This window comes from Leptonotus elevatus, chromosome 8 (assembly GCF_054856555.1).
Source record: "Leptonotus elevatus isolate MCC_2025b chromosome 8, RoL_Lele_1.0, whole genome shotgun sequence".
Lineage (NCBI taxonomy): Eukaryota > Metazoa > Chordata > Actinopteri > Syngnathiformes > Syngnathidae > Leptonotus > Leptonotus elevatus.
This window is the reverse complement of record NC_141246.1, coordinates 11,145,864-11,162,771: the sequence shown is the minus strand read 5'-3', so window position 1 is coordinate 11,162,771 and position 16,908 is coordinate 11,145,864. Positions and strand designations below refer to the sequence as shown.

General features: G+C 39.6%; 1 protein-coding gene across 27 annotated transcripts in view; it reads left to right on the top strand.

Moving 5' to 3' along the window:
* Positions 1 to 16,908, top strand: part of LOC147169749 (receptor-type tyrosine-protein phosphatase delta-like) — a 192,452-nt gene that overhangs the window by 154,733 nt on the left and 20,811 nt on the right. For 12 of the 27 annotated variants that reach the window (XM_086082812.1, XM_086082817.1, XM_086082810.1 and 9 more), the window contains 16 exons: positions 878 to 1,071; positions 1,172 to 1,198; positions 1,442 to 1,559; positions 2,253 to 2,840; positions 3,206 to 3,300; positions 3,848 to 4,104; positions 4,941 to 5,034; positions 5,418 to 5,642; positions 5,721 to 5,881; positions 6,383 to 6,394; positions 7,003 to 7,115; positions 7,192 to 7,233; positions 8,112 to 8,209; positions 12,810 to 12,933; positions 15,358 to 15,533; positions 16,807 to 16,830. In XM_086082812.1, the coding sequence (XP_085938938.1) occupies positions 878 to 1,071; positions 1,172 to 1,198; positions 1,442 to 1,559; positions 2,253 to 2,840; positions 3,206 to 3,300; positions 3,848 to 4,104; positions 4,941 to 5,034; positions 5,418 to 5,642; positions 5,721 to 5,881; positions 6,383 to 6,394; positions 7,003 to 7,115; positions 7,192 to 7,233; positions 8,112 to 8,209; positions 12,810 to 12,933; positions 15,358 to 15,533; positions 16,807 to 16,830 (2,348 nt within the window). The remainder of the gene's footprint in view (positions 1 to 877; positions 1,072 to 1,171; positions 1,199 to 1,441; positions 1,560 to 2,252; positions 2,841 to 3,205; positions 3,301 to 3,847; positions 4,105 to 4,940; positions 5,035 to 5,417; positions 5,643 to 5,720; positions 5,882 to 6,382; positions 6,395 to 7,002; positions 7,116 to 7,191; positions 7,234 to 8,111; positions 8,210 to 12,809; positions 12,934 to 15,357; positions 15,534 to 16,806; positions 16,831 to 16,908) is intronic. The other 15 variants (XM_086082827.1, XM_086082828.1, XM_086082826.1 and 12 more) reach the window with 6 other exon arrangements.

The window sequence follows — 16,908 nt, the reverse complement described above, 5'->3', positions numbered from 1 at the left end:
GGCTAACTTACTCAACAATGCATTTCAGAACAATTTTGAAAACCTTTACCATTTTATCCCTCCCAACCACCCAAACTGGAAAAAGTCACTTTTCTCTTCCCTTGCTACTGCTTCCACTCCATCTGCAGCTACTCTTTTTTACATGCTGCTTTAGTTTTTTTTAATCCGCTTTTTTACTCCTCTCTTTTTACTGCTTTTTGCCCTTTTGGTCTCAAATCCTCATGTGTGGATTTCCCTTTCTTGGAATAACAAATATTCCTCAATAACTTTGGGTGAACCTTGGCCTTCCCTCACTCCTAACTGCCCTGCCAAATCCCTAACACCTTGAACAGCTGTTTTGAATGTGTTTTAGCCACGTTTCATCAATGTGTTTTCCTAATTTTGTCATATTTTCAGAGATATTTTGACTATTCCTACCTAATGGTTGATACTCCCAGCGTTCCACCAATAACACTGACTCCAGTGTTGTGGGGGAAAAGTGTAGTTCTTGGCAGCACAAGAGAGTTTTTTTTCTTGATAACAGTATTTTCTCTTTGACTGTCTGCCACTGTTTATCTGCCCGTGGAGACAAATCCCGTTCTATCTGCCATTCTTATCTTTCTCTACATTTGCTTCTTATCCGTCACTGCTTTTTTCTCCATGTTTTTCCTCAAGCACCCACATGTTCTTTCTTTTTTTTCTTTTTTTACTATTTTGACCTTTTTTCCCCAGACATCACTGAAAATTTAGACTTTTTGGATGGCTGCATTTTTACATCAGTTTTTCAGTGTCTTTTTCTCCCCCCGATCTATTTTTAATTATAAAGAATACTTCCGCGCTGACGTTTAAGTGCCCATCATCAGTGACCCTTGACCTCTATCCCAAAATGCATTTATAGTTCCAAGTGGTCCTCCTCGAGGGGTGGACGCAGAGACAGTGAACGCCTCAACCATTAGGGTGAAATGGCGAGCGCCAGCCCCTGAGCTGCAGCACGGTCAAATCCGAGGCTACCAAGTCCACTACGTGAGGATGAACTACGGCGAGCCTCAGGGTCAGCCCTCCATCAAGGACATCCTAATAGAGGACTCACAGGTAACACTCCCAAATGGAATTCTATGAAATCCAATTTACAGTCTTTAGCACCTTAAATTAATACTTGCACCTTTTCTGTGTCTTTTTTATCAATACTCAGTGGGAATATGACCAATCAGCACAATATGTGAGTAAATATGTCTTTAAGCTTGTTAACTAATGAGAATAATAGAGCATGAGATGTAAATAAGTGTTATTTATGGTATTGTAGTCTATTCATCTATTAATGTCAAACTCAAACGAGCAGCAAGGTGAACAATCCAAACAGAAAAAGATTTTTACCTATGAATTTGAGGTTTTCACCTTCTGGTATTTAGAATAGCCATCGTTGCAAAACGTTGCAGCTGACCGACCGCTCATTGTTTTGCAGGAGGTGCTGCTCGGAGGCTTGAATGCTGACACTTCGTACTCCATCTCAGTAGGAGCTTACACTGCCAAGGGAGATGGCGCCCGCAGCAAACCTGTTGGCGTCTGCACTGCTCTGCCACGTAAGTTATGGAAATATATTAATAATGGATGTGTCAAAATTTGTGTGTTTTTATTTTATTTAAAGTTCCTTTAACGCCACCAAAAAAAAAATGGGACGTGCGATTATTGACCGCCCCTTACTTGAAAAGCCTGTACTGGGAGAATTCCAGTCGCAACGCAGCAGACAATTTTGCAGCAATAAATTTAATAATAATGCATATAGTTATGGAGACTGGGGTCAAGTTGTATTTTACAATAAATTTTAAAAAGTGCAGAATTTCACAGGTTACTTCATGTTAAAGATTAGATAGCTCTTAATATGAAAAGAAAAAATGCACTGAGCTGTCACCAATGCCTTGCAAATGCAATTATGCCATCGAGTGGCAGAAAAATGACCCCAATACGAATCAATATCACAATCGTTTTTTTACAGTACAGTATATCTTTTGTAATTTTAACAAAATTTTATGAATTACTGTCTCAATCATTTTTACCACTTTTATGTTAACAATAATTATTTTATTGTACTTTTTTATTGTACAGATATAAAATTTGTGTTTAATCATGAGTTAACTATTGAAGTCACGTGATTAATTATGATTAAAATATAAATTTAATTTTAATATTAATTAATATCATCAGTTTAACTTTTTTTGCAGTTTATTGATTGTTTGGTTTTCCTCACACTCTTTTCTCTTAATTCCTTTTTGTAGTGCCTGAAAAGCCCAAACTAATGGCGAGCGCAACTGACTCGGGCACCGCTCTGCTTCAGTGGTACCCGCCGCCAAATCCCCCCACACCACTCCTGGGTTACCGCCTCACCTTTGGCCGCGTCGACGTCCTTCCCTTCACAGTGGTGGAGTTCCCCACCAAGGAAAATCGCTACACAGCTCAGGACATCCACAAGGGAGCCAACTATGTTTTCAGATTGTCCGCCCGTAACAAAATGGGCTATGGAGAAGAGGCAGTTAAAGAAGTGACCACGCCTGAAGGCACCCCAACTGGATACCCAGAAAATATTATCTCAGAGGAAATGTCTGCCAACTCCCTACGCTTGACATGGAAATCAGTGCCGCTCATTGAGCAAAACGGAAAAATTGTCAAGTACTCGGTGCTGTACAAGGATATAAACAGTCGGGGAAATTCCTCGGAAGTTGTGGTGCTCACTCCAGGGTCGAGTGTTTTGTTGGAGGGTCTGAGTGCGGATACTGTGTATGATGTCAGGGTGTGCGCGTTCACGTCTGTCGGGCCCGGTCCGTACAGCCCCGGTGTCCAGTTTAGGACGCAGCGGCTAGACCAAGGTAGGATTCACACTCACTCCCGAACAACTCATCTTCATCATTCTGGACACCAGACACACTTTCTAACTTAACACCCTTGTGCCAACATGCACACAATCACACGCACATCTGGTTACATCCTAAGTGTCCTTTTTCATTGTCTTGTCGCTGTACTCTTAGACAAAACATCCTTTTCCAAAAGCAAGGTAAGATTCTTGGGTCTGTCCAGTCACTCTGACTGAATGCTGACCCAGGCAAATATGAGTAGATGGCTTGTATTTGAGACTTACACACAGGTATACCCTTTAATCGGGCTTGAGCAAACAAAAATTCACCATCAAGTTCATTTCATTTCGTTTGTTTTGGTCTCTGTTTGTCCACCTTAGTTTTTGCCACCAACTTCAAAGTGAAGGCCGCCATGAAGAATTCTGTTCTGTTGTCCTGGGAGGTCCGAGACAAGAATCCCACCCAGCCATTCACTGTAAGTATTAAGGGTGTGAGATCTCTTCAATAAAAGACAAATCGATATGTATCTGGATTTTGATTTGATTCAGTTTTGATTTTGATGCACTAACATCTTCTAAATCAAATCAATTCATCATAAACAACATGACATGCATTAGTTATGCCAAATCAAGCAAATGATTGGCTGCAATTTGACTATAAAGTCTGTTCAGTTTATGACCCCATTAAAACATGTGTTGGATGAAAGAGAGCAAAATGTGATCTGATATAATAAGTAAACACCTAAATTTGTTGAACAGGATTACTTACCCATGTTAAATTTATATCGCCGCAAAAGGCACAACTTTAGATGAACCTTCGCAGCATTTGATGCTACCAAGTTTAAATGAATCAAATCAGATTTTACATGTGTATTTTTTAGCGCCCATTGCTATCAATTAGGATTTAAGGTGGGCGGTATGTACGAGTTTCACCACATATTTAATGGAAAAATATGCAGCTTTTTAGTAGTGCGTTGGCCTACTCTTTAAAATAAATTAGTCAAATACCTTCTCCATATTCAGATCCTGTACGGAAAGGGCCAGTCTGTGGAGGTGGATGGGAAGCAGACTCAGAAGCTGATCACTGGTTTGCAGCCAGACACCTTGTACTCTTTCTTGCTTACCAACCGGGCCAACAGCGCCGGGGGCCTGCAGCACCGCGTCACCGCCACCACCGCTCCAGACATCTTGAAAAGCAAGCCCATCGTGCTGGGAAAGACCAACGCTGACGGCATGGTGACTGTACAACTTCCGTCAGTGCAGACGGCAGCAAAAGTCAAGTAAGGAAAGCGCATTCTAGAGACGAGAATGTGATTTAATACAACAGAGATACTTCAATTAGGTTCTAATAGAATTAACGTCTCTCTTGGCCCTTTGAGCTAATTCCTCCAACCCCCCTGTTGCATCCTGTCTTACATTTATTAGCCAAACAGGAGGGATTTCTCTCTACGAATTGGCGGCCTTGCAATTCTTCCAACTCCCACAGCAGACAGGGCAAAAGCACAAAACTCGTAATCTCTTTCAAACCCAGAATAAACTCCACTGTAAATCTCCGCATGAGTCATCCCACTGCAACACCCACACTGGTTGTAGTTTCCTTCCACCCATGTCACTTTCTTTCTTTTTTCTCATTACACTCTTTCCATTTTGATAAAAAACATGTAGACGCTAACAGTAATCAGCTGCATGTTTCATTTTATTACTAAAGCACGTCATCAGCAATTCCACCCTCATATCTGTTCATCTCGCTGCTGCAAATTCAACATTTCACCACATTTGATGTAATGCCAGTTATGTTATTAAGTGCGAGCAGCAAGCGCTGGAGTGAGTCATGCACTGGGGACACATTTATCATTTTAGCGTGAGTGCCCTCATGGCTTGGTGGAAGCTATTGGCGCTCAAACTGATAAAAAAAAAAATAACATTTACTTTTGTTCTCCGATGTGGCGCTACCATTTGGACACTTCATTAGGTACACCTGCACATCAAATCCCATACAAGAGCTGCATTGTACTTTTTCCATTTTGACTCAAATTATCAGACAGTTTTTAATGTACTGTTTATAATTGAGGCTGTGGGGCGTTATAAGCGCTGTATCACATTTCCTGTCTTTCAGGGGTTATTACGTGGTGGTGGTGCCACTGAAGAAACAACGAGGAGGGAAGTTCTTGAATCCATGGGAGGAGCCAGACCAGATGAATTTAGATGAGGTAGTGTCATTTTATGCCAAACTACAAGTAATGGGAGATTGAAAAAGGTCGTCTGTAAATGTTCAGGTTCTATTTTGCTTTGCATCAAAGCTGCTGCCCTTTTCATTTTGAATGATATCCGACTCAAGGGAGCTGCATCTGAAGTATTTTGCTGAAAAATATTCCAACAACAGTTTGCAACATCCTTCAAGAAAACAGTCAATGTGCTCCATACATTCCGAGGGCATTGAGTCACAGGGTTAGAGTTATTTACAGATGTTACAGAGAGCAAAATGTTCTCACCTAAAAAGAAATAGACCTCCATTGCGTACGCTGTCTTATGGTTTTTTTTATCTCAAATCTTGCTAATTATTTCTGTCCCTTGTGCTGTTCTTCCACGTCAGTTGCTGAGAGAGATTAACCGAACCAGCGTGAGCCGAGCCCTCCGCATCCGCAGGCAAGCCAGCCAATCAGATCCCAGAGCGTACGTCAGCGCTCACTTTAAAACCCTCCCCCCGGAGTTCACGCTCGGTGACGGGCAAAACTACGGCGACTTCCGCAACCGTCCGCTGCAGAACGGCCAGGAATACGTCTTCTTTGTGCTCGCCCTCCTTGACCTTTCGGAGAACGTAAGATACAAGCACATCCTTCAAAGTTCATCAATATTTTTTTAGATTTTATCATTCATATCACGCGCTCTTCCACAGACCATGTTCTCCACCAGCCCGTATTCTGATCCCGTGACGTCATCAGGCGTGGACCCGCAGCCAATGGTTGATGAGGAAGAGGGCCTCTTGTGGGTTGTTGGTCCTGTGTTGGCCGTTATTTTCATCGTGTGCATTGTCATTGCCATCCTTCTCTTCAAAAGGTAAACGCAGCCTGATGAAATGATAGATAGATAGAAAATCGAGATCCTTTTCACACCTATCCATTTTAAGGTGCTTCTCAGTTTCCAAACAGTGAGATGTAGGATGTCTTGCCAAATGATTGGGAGGTAGATGCATTCGTCAAACATTATCACTGTTTATGATAATTATCAGGCCTCCCGGCTGAAGCTTTGTTAACGCACATGAATAATTGTCGCAGCAGATGCGGTACGGGGAAATGAATATCCATGATGCAAGTTCAGGATGATCATCGGACATTAGCGAGCACCTTGATGCTGAGGGATGTTTTAAATATACACGCACCCATCAGAGATGCTTTTATGAGGCAATGATAGGCTGATGGATTCAGATTGTTGTCTGTTGTTGTTTAATAATAAATAATTGTAAAAGAGAAGAGGAAGTACAGTAACAGAACACACATAATAATGTTGTTCATTATTGTCTTTTCCTTTTTGTGCTCCTCTTCTCCCGTCTGGATCCAGCAAACCTGACAGGTAACAAACTTGGTCTATCTTTTTTCTAGATTCAATAAATCACTTATTTCTATGTGTGTAATACTGTCATGAAAATTTTAAAAATGGCATTTTCTGTGACAGTGCGTGTGAATGCTGACAGATGTTTTCTCAAAACCAAAATGGCAAAGAAAGAATTTAACTACTGACGGTTGCTATATTTTGGTATATCATAGTAATCCCTAGTTTGCTTGCTCATTTTGCCTTGACAGTAAGTGGTACAAACATGGCCTCTCAACAATGTAATTGTCTGGCTTTTTCAATTTTTTTTGCTATTATCTTGTGACAGCCAAAATCCAGCATTTCCAAAGTAATTGCTCACCTCATTGTGTTAATTGAATGAGTTTTAAGATGCTATTAAAAATATTTGAAAACAATCAGAAAAGTAATACAATGACTAATTTGTTTTTGTATTTTTTTTAAACACTGCCTAGTCTCTCAGCATTCACACAACAAACATCCAGCAACACTTTGAGAATTGAGTTGAGTATTGACAAGCATTATACAAATTTAAATTGTACATTTTTTTTTTAAATACAACAGTGAATGAAGTGAAACTGCATGTAAAAGTTGTCTGATGTTACTCGCAGGAAACGAGCCGAGGCCGAGGGCAGGAAGAGCAGTTTCCCGTGCAACAAAGCCATGTCGTCTCACCATCCCACTGATCCCGTGGAGCTGCGTAGAATCAACTTCCAGACTCCAGGTAAGCACATCTGCGCAGAAACTTTTTCTTCCTTGTTTTTTGCTTTTCTTTAACTATGCTGTTGTTTCCTTTTCAGCCTACCGCGTATCAGTGTACCGTGGTTATCGGCGTTTGTCAAGTTAGTCGTTCTCACAGTCCACCAAAGAGTTGCCGTCATCGTTTAACTCCTCGCCAGTTCATTTCTCTCATTCTTTCGATCTGTTTGTGGTCCTTGCAGACGTTCATGCTAACTAACTTTCATCCCACGTAGGATGAAGCTGCTTGAATTGACAACATATCGTCAATAATGTTATACAGTGGAACTTCTAACTTATTTCACTCTAGCCATATCGTCCTGAGCTGCGAGGATAGGGGCAAAAGTGTTGTTGTCGCAATAAGTTCAATTTCTGGTTATATGCCTGTCATCACAAAAAAAAAAAAAACTTTTATAATGCTTTCTAGTTCTCACTGAGATTAGATCTTGAGACATGTTTTTTTTTACAAAAATTGTGAATGGAAAAAAAGCACCAAAAAAGTCCAAAATATTTGAAATACCCTTCAGTATTTTTTAACTACAGTGTGATAGTGATTGTATTTGTGAGAGCAACAAACTTTTTTTAATGTTTGACTTGAGAGGCAATCAAGTTTAAAAGTTCCATTGTACTTTATTAAAAGGTTTTTTTTCGCCCCAATGTTAAATTTTTAACCGTCTGTGTAAGCGCCTTTTTTTTTAATCTCCACCAGCCGTATTGCATCGACTCAAAGGACATGTTCTTGTGCCTCAGTAACTTTCCAGACACGCACATTGTTCTTTCTGTCTGCTTTGGCGAGAGAATGGTCACTTAACAAGAAACACTTCCATTCGCTTTCTCCGCTGTGACTGTGGTCACACACACACACCAAAAAAAAGATCTTTTTAACTCTCTTAACATTTTCTTTTTCCAAAAACAAGTGGAGTTGTACATGTTCCAAAACGGCCTCTGTTATTTATTTATTTTCTCTCCTTGTGCTCGGCAGGCATGGCAAGTCACCCACCCGTCCCCATCTCGGAGCTGGCAGATAACATTGAGCGCCTCAAAGCAAACGACAATCTCAAGTTCTCACAAGAGTACGAGGTAAGAATGCCAACTGTTTGCCCTCTCAGAAGCTACAACTTGAGGAGTTTCTCTGGCCCGCATCCATGTTAAATTGGGATCATCATTTCTTGCCCACTTTTAATAACTTTGAATGGAATTCTCGCAGAGTTTCCTCACATTCCAGCATGTACTATAGCAGGGATGGGCAACGTAAATGCTGGAGGGGGCCACACATTTTCATCAGTGCTACTCGTGTTGAACCACGCTCTTCCTATCCAGATTTATGACAGAAATACTGTTTAAAAAATGGACAAAATACGAAATACATGCTCTTCATAGGATTCATTTTTCCCACTGCATTTTCAATAGATGTATAAAAGATCCACCATCCTAACCCAACACCAAAGGGTTTGAAGCAAACAATATAACCATATACTATGTTTTTTTTTTTTTTTATGGCAACGGACCTTCGTATGAAAATTACCATTTAAGGACAGCACAAAACTGCTGAACAGCAACTCAAAATTCATTTTGTGCATTTTTTCACAAAAAATCAACTCACTCGAAGTTTTAATATCGAGGTACTATATTTGGTTTCCATATCATTACAAACAGCAAAAAATGATTAGGCTTAATCATGTTGTAACTACTACAGCATCTAGTGGTGAATGGTGATATTACAACTTAAAACTACACTTGATGCATATTTGTAGTTCGGCACCTGCACCTCGCATATTCGCTGATTTAAAAAAAATATATATATATATATATATACATCTGTATATATATTCACCTTCCATGGATTATATTGAATTTTCCTTTTTCAGCATTTTCTGAAAGATTTTGGGGGTTTGTTCACTGAAATGTTTGTTTCATTTGTTTGTTTTTGTTTTTTAATGATGGGGCCACTTGCTCTTCCCCGTACTACAGTATATTGACAAACTCTCACGACTCACATCTTTAATTGGGCCGTGTGAGAGCAGCAATACTTTAGTCTGTAAGGCCTTGGCTTTGCAGGTTTAAGATTCATTCATTCATTCATTTATGTATGTATGTATGTATTAATTTTCTACCACATATCCTTTTTAGAGTTGTGATTGATTTTGGGCTTACCTCAGATGGGCAATTTAGAATTTCAATTGACCTCACATGCATGTTTTCATAATGTGGAAGTAGTTATTTTACATTACTCTGACATATACTCAATGTTTTGGTAAATGATAGATGAAATCAAAATTCATTACATAGAACCTTCAGTCCCCCCCCCCTAAATCTGAATTCATCATCTTACCAAGATATTTTGAATAATCATGCTTTCATTTTTGTAGAGGCTGTTTAAATGTTGCCAGTGCATGAAGCAAGGTGCATCGAAGAATGCGTGACTGAGCTTGCTCTATAAGCTCTAATGACCTCTAACCTCACATGTTCTTCTGGATGAATGGACATGCTCTGAAATATTGTAGCAAGTATTCCCAGAAGAGTGAGGAATGTAAATTGGAAAACAACTGCATGATTCATAATGTCCCATTACTTTTGTCCTTGTAGCATACTGTACTGTATATTGATCAAAGCGATGCAAGATTGAGCACATTTCCCATTCCGCTGTCGTGCTCTTATCCACACAACCCAAAGATGGAAATTGAAAATGCAGTGCTCAAGGAAAGTTTGCTTACAGCCAGATTGTTATCCGGTCCACTGGTGCAGATAGAAATATAAAGGCACTGCAGCCTCACCATGAGATGCATAAAGCCAGTCAATGTGCGCCCGGCTCAAGTTTTTCTTGCACCGCAGTCCATGTCCATCACAGAAAGACTCCCCAAAATGCTGGCAGTTTAGCAAATTGAGCTAGCATCGCAGTTAGCTCCACAGAGAGATATTAACCAGGGTTTTTGGATCAAGGCCGGATTGAGTGATGGAGACACGAGCCTCTAATTGGCTCCCACATGAGACGGAGCAATGATGTGTGGCCGTCGTATAGAGGCGGACGACAAGCGCACATTATAGCAAAGAGAGTAGAAAAGCAGCTTGAGGATGTTTGTAAGGCTTTGGGAGAGGGCATGGAGAAGGATGGACGAGCCGGTGTAGGAAGCAGCCGTGCGGTTTGAGCCTCCTGGCTTTCTCTCTCTGCATGACTGTGTGCTTTGTTCGCCCCTAACGAGCGAGCGGGAGAGATGGATGGCCAAGGCATTGAGGGGAAGAGCAGAAATGATTGCGGTGAAATAATCAGACGCACATGATATTGGGCAGAGCAACAGGATCGGCCTCAAACACGCACGTCCATAGTACCACCCCTGTCCATTTCCCCCCAACCAAACCGTAATTATCTGTCGTATAATATTCACAATTGCTAAATTGCGCTGGCTCTCTCGTCCTCATCTCTCTCCATCGACGGCTCCATAATGACCTCATGTCTGCCTCTCCCTGCTTGCAGAGATGCTTACACTGTAATTACCCTCCAGGAACTTAATGTGTTGGTCTAACACAACTATCCTCTCCTTCCCAAGAGGAATCTTTTTCAGCGTGTATCATCTTTCTCTGCTAGTTGTCCTCTCGATAGACAGCGGAAAGTCCCACAATCATTTCGGTTTGATTTCTTCAAACTTGGCCTGCGTTTCTTTTTCGGTCTTCACTTTGTACTTGATTTGGAACGGTCAGTGGTGAGTTGCAGTTGGACAAAATGAAACTCTACTCTGTGATTGACGGCGAACCAGTCCAGGGTGCACCCCGCCTAATGTTCAAAGTCAGATGGGATAGGCTCTTGCTCACCCACAACTCTAATGAGGATAAGAATAGCAAATGGATGCATAAAAAGTTGGTTAATTAATTATTGTTACAGATGGTCTCAATCTGTTATTCTTTTGTTTTTATTTTTATTTCTGTCTTAATTTTCTCATACAAATTGGATACCTTGAAGGAATAAGCAGTTAATATATATATATATATATATATATATATATATATATATATATATATATATATATATATATATATATATATATATATATATATATATATATATATATATATATATATATATATATATATATATATATATATATATATATACACGCTGAATTTACTTTTAATTGGCTCTGCCAGAGTTATTTTAATTATTGTTGGCAGTGGTGTTTTTTTTTTTTTTTTTTTACATTATTATTTAATTAAATACATGGTGCAGATATAAAAAAAAAAAATAGCACTGGTGTCCAGTGGAATTCTTGTTCCTCCAAAATCATCTCATTTCAGGAGAACCCCAAAACAGCCTTTTGTTCAACCATTGCATCGTCAAAGAGAGCAAGCCATTTTAAACTAAAATATGAAATTTATCAAATTGTGACGTAGGAGGTTTTGGCCCAAATTCCGCGATACACTAAAGAATTACCCAAAAATATTAAATAAATACTTAAAAATGTATAAAAATGTAGTAGAGGGTTATATTTAAAGATATTTAAAGAGGCTATATGCCTGACTATGTCAGAATTGTATTTTATTCGCAACATGACAATATTTTCCAAAAATGTCAGTCTGTCAAATTGCTGAGTTTGGTTGGAATGGCTACTTTAACTCAAATAAAACGTACCAAGAATTTTGAAAATCGGAAAACTGCATTTTTGGAGAATGATTTTGAGTGATGACTATCAAAAATCTGGTCAAAAACACTTTCCAATTATAGTGAAACAATATCATTTATCATTTCTCAGCCCTTGTCCTTCTATACTACTGGAGGAGCCTTTTTTCTGATTAGCTGACAAGTTTCGGTTAAAAATACCCACCAATAAGCTTATACGGGGTGAAATTCCAATTTAATGTATCTATCATAATGTTTCAAACGGCATCTCTTGCCCTAAAAGCTTGACTTAAATAGCGCAACTGGAAAAAAAATTATTGAGAAAGAGCATCGTAGGCAATTAAATAGGTCATGTATTGCTTTTTTTCTCCTTAATTTATTGTTATGGATGATTTTAGAAGCGTTTGAAGTGCTCGTTCTATTTTATTAAGAGAATTCCACAACGATGGTGGTCGTTTGTCAGGTTGCTAATTTAATAATATTTGTTATCGTAGTTTTTTAACGGCGTAAGATTACACTGAATCCATTGAGTCGTATTCCTAATATTTGGATTGATTGATACAGTAACTATAAGTGTCTATAAGTGGCTGACTTTCTTCATTTTATTTTTATTTTTTTTAAATTAAAACTCTTCTATTAAATTGGAACAATTTAGTAGCTGGTGAGTGTGTGAAGTATAAGGGCCCACTTTAAGCCAACACAAGTGTACAGTGTGTGGAAGCCATGAACAATCTGGAGCTAAAGGACAGGAGGTACATTTTGTAACCTTTCTCCTTTAAGCTCCAGCACATGAAACGTTCCCATCCCTGCTCCTCTACATGTTGTTCCAGATGTCATTTCTCCATTTTCCTTCAAATCATGGCACCCAAACAGCCATGCTGTGGTGATTTGTCAGACTAGTGCAGCTGCCAGACCATATGCAGGAAGAACCATTTCAAAAACAATCTTTCATTTGGAGTCCAAACACTGCCAAGTGCCAACGTGCCTGTGAACATCCTCCAAAACAAGCACCAGTCCCCACGTTTGTTCCCCGACTCTTGACGGTAACTTTTGTCTTTTTGTGCCTCACAGTCTGTTGACCCCGGTCAGCAGTTCACGTGGGAGAACTCCAACTTGGAGGTCAACAAACCAAAGAACCGCTACGCTAACGTCATTGCCTACGACCACTCCAGGGTGATACTCTCTGGCATTGAGGGTAAGACGTGTTGCCAGCGTGTTTGTGTGTGGGCGTTTACTTGCACGAGCTTGCTCTCGTTTCAGTAGAGTGGGGGGGGGGAACACAGAGGGTTTAGTTTAAGTTCAGAGCTGGGATTGCCAGATCTCAAACAGAACAAAGATTATAATTAGGGGTGTGTGGTGGAATTAATCGCATGACTTCAATAGTTAACTCACGATTGATCTGCATCTTTTGATCATTGGTACAGTAATTTCATAATAATTCATAAATTAAAAATATGTACTGTACTGTAAAAAACGAGTGTGATATTGATTTGTGTTTAGGTAATTTTCTGCCACTAGATGGCATAATTGCATTTGTAAGACGTTGGTGACAGCTCAGTGCATTTTTCTTTTCATATTAAGAGCTATATCATCTTTAACATGAAGTAACTTGTGAAATTCTGCACATTTTTCAAACTGTAAAATACAACTTGACCCCAGTCTCCACAAATATATGCATTATTATTCAATTTATTACTGCAAAATTTTGACGTGGACGTGTCAGTACAGATTAAATTAACTCAAAATGAACGCACTCATTTTGACACCCCTAACTCATACAATTTGTTTACACTCTCTACTGATATAATTTCACGGTATGTGAGAGAGAGGGAAAAAAGTCTGTCGAGACATATTCAACCACTTCAGGTGTGACGGACCCGAGGCAGAGAAACTGGCAGTACCGATTTTGGGAGAGGGAGAAAGTGGGAGGCCAAGCCCAAACAGATGAGCCTTATCTGGGCAGAGCATGCGTGAAGACCCCCCCCCCCCTCCCCCCCAGCCTGACTCTCGCTTGTTCCTCAGCACTGCATAAAAATATTGTGTACATACACACACACACACACACACACACACACAAACACAATTAAGCATGCACATATAATTATGCAGAAGTTGTGTGCAGCAACAGATATGCATGTTCCCTTACAGACAGCTCTGTCCTCCAATCTCCCGCACACACACACACACTTCCTGGGAAGTTTCGTCAGCTGCCAAGCGACTCATGGAAAGTGTGTGTCCATGTGAGTGGGTGTGTGCGTTCTGCACAATGCGTTGTTGTAGCATATCAAAGCTTTTAGCTAAGCTGCCTTTTACAGACTTTTGATAAACGTTGACTCGCACTTGAATGGTTTCAAAGAAGCAAATACGGCTCAATCTGCTGCCATGACGCTCCTCAAATGCTTTGTGGGTCGAATTGGTTCCTCTGCATTTGAAATGACGACAAGAAGTTTTTTTTTTCAGGATCCCTATTGCACTCAAGAAATACTTTAGGGGCAACGAGGGGGAGCTTTTTGGAACCTTTTGAGTAACCGTAACACAAATGCTAATAATCGTACTTGAGTTTAATGAGTATCTAAAGAATGCTGGCAAAATGTGGCCACACAGGGTCTGCTCTTTTGTGTAATCCGGCCCACTGAATATTTACTCTGTAATATTTGTTGCATAATTTTCCTATGTATCCTAAAATTGGTTAAGATGTTAAAAAAATATATCAGTGCAATAGTACATTTTAAACATCTTTATTCATGTTTTATTTATCTTATTGAATTAATTATACTTAATTATTTTTGAAATTATTTATTATCAATTATAAAAATATGAAAATATTTTGGAGGAATTCATCCTCATGAAGTTGCAGAGAAATTAAAAACTGTGCCAGATACACCATCCAAACACTCTTCAAAAATTAAATGTACGGACTTCATTTACCTTCAACTATGACCCGTCGGCATTTTGTCACTGTTCATTTAAATTGCCATCAAAAGATGCAGAAAAAAAAAGGAGTTTGTGTGCCCCACTTTGGCATAATCAGGTCACCGCTAACTGCGTGTGTGTGTGTGTTTTCAAGTGTGTATTTTTTGTGCATGTTTGTTTGTTTGAGCTATGACTCAGTGATTTTGGGGATTATGGTATTAGGCCCCAGATGAGCAGGACTGATCCGAAATCAAACACACACAGATGGCCTCTCACATCACATACACAAATGCATGCGCACACATATGCACGCGCGCACACACACACACACACACACACAATCCCTTCCAGGACACAAGCAGTGTCAGCCTCGTCTTACACACAAGCGGCCTTACAGTCATATTGCCATTCAAAGCCACACATCAGAGTATGCTCAGATTAGATGCGTGATCGTCTTAGCGTGTATTATAAAACAAGACGACTGAACAATCCAAGCGCAAAGGACTGTGCCCTGTGAAAACATTCATCTTCCTGCCACAAACTCGCTTGAGCCATTCATTATTGGGGCATAAACCTGCTTTTTGACTGGGAATAATCTATATAGATTGATTCACAGGAAAATAGAATAACAGTCCAGTTTATCTCTAAGGAAAATTGTTATAAAATGTCCCTTTCTCTTCAGACAACGTGCATTCTTCATGTGCAGGTGTCCCAGGGAGTGACTACATCAACGCTAACTACATCGACGGGTACCGGCGTCAAAACGCCTACATCGCCACTCAGGGTTCCCTTCCGGAGACCTTTGGGGACTTCTGGAGGATGGTGTGGGAGCAGCACACAGCCAACATTATCATGATGACCAAGCTGGAGGAGAAGTCAAGGGTAAGATATGGCACGATGGCAGATGGGATAGCAAAGACAGACTCGGCTGGTAAACAGGATGGATGGAATTGAAAAGCATGAAATGTATTAGCCACAACGTGTCAGGCGATTACAATTTTATTAATCACATGACTTCAGTATTAACTCACGATTAATCGCACATTTTATATCTGTTCTAAATGTACAATAAACGATTTTAAGTTTACATACTCTTGTTAACATAAAAGTGGACAAAAATGTTAAGCTAATAGAAATATGGCTGCATCTTTTAGTCATTGATACAGTAATTCCATAATAATTCACACAATTGAGTTAAAATTAAAATGTACTGTACTGTAAAAAACAAACAAAAAAACGGCTGTGTGATATTGATTTGTGTTGAGGTAATTTTTCTGCCACTAGATGGCATAATTGCATTTGTAAGACATTGTTGACAGCTCAGTGCATCTCATATCTATAACATGAAATTCTGCACATTTTTAAAATTGTAAAATACAACTTGACCCCAGTCTTCACAAATATATGCATTATTATGAAATGTATTACTGCTAAATTTTGATGTGGATGTGTCTGCTGTGTTGCGACTGAAATTCCCCCAGTACAGGCTTTCCAAGTAAGGGGAATTAATCGAACATTAAAAAAAATAAAGCTGGCAAGCTATTCTCTTGCATCAGCGATAGGCAGCAATTTGTGAGGAAATAACAGGGAACATTTAAAAGTTTATATGTTTAAAATTAGAACCAGATCCTCCAGCAACAATTCCTAGAACATATTATTCCAGTCAAATTCACGGCTGGCCCACATATATTCTTACACGGACATAATGAGGAAGGAGGTTTGACCGTTAGGATAGCGGGGATTGTTAAAAGCAGATTGAGGAGCCAGAATGTTTTATTGTGAGAGAAAGGAAATTCCATTAAGGAAGAGTAGAAGGAAGCTTTGTGATGCAGTTGCTTACCAAAAAAAAACCGACAGAATGAGCGTCTAATAGTAATGGGGGGGGTTACAGGCACATCAAATTGGGTAATGAATTAGAAAATATTCAGCTTCAAGGCATTCTTGTTGCTAATTTGATTTTCGTGTAAGAAGGAAAATGAACAAGACTGGCTGAGGGTTTTAAAAAAAAAAGAAGGAAATAATGAATCCTTTTCATACAGTAATGATCCTCTCCTCATCTGTGCTTCTTTTCCTATTATTAACCTGTGCATTGTGTTCACGCTGTTTCCTTTCCAACCTTCTCCAACTGTCTCTGTTGTGTCTCTTTGACCCTCAGATGCCCTCTTATTTCTTCTCGAAGGCAAGATCTCGCTTTCTCTCCTTTGCTAATCCCTTTTCAAATGCACCCTCTCCTCACATGTTTTTCTCCTTACCCTCC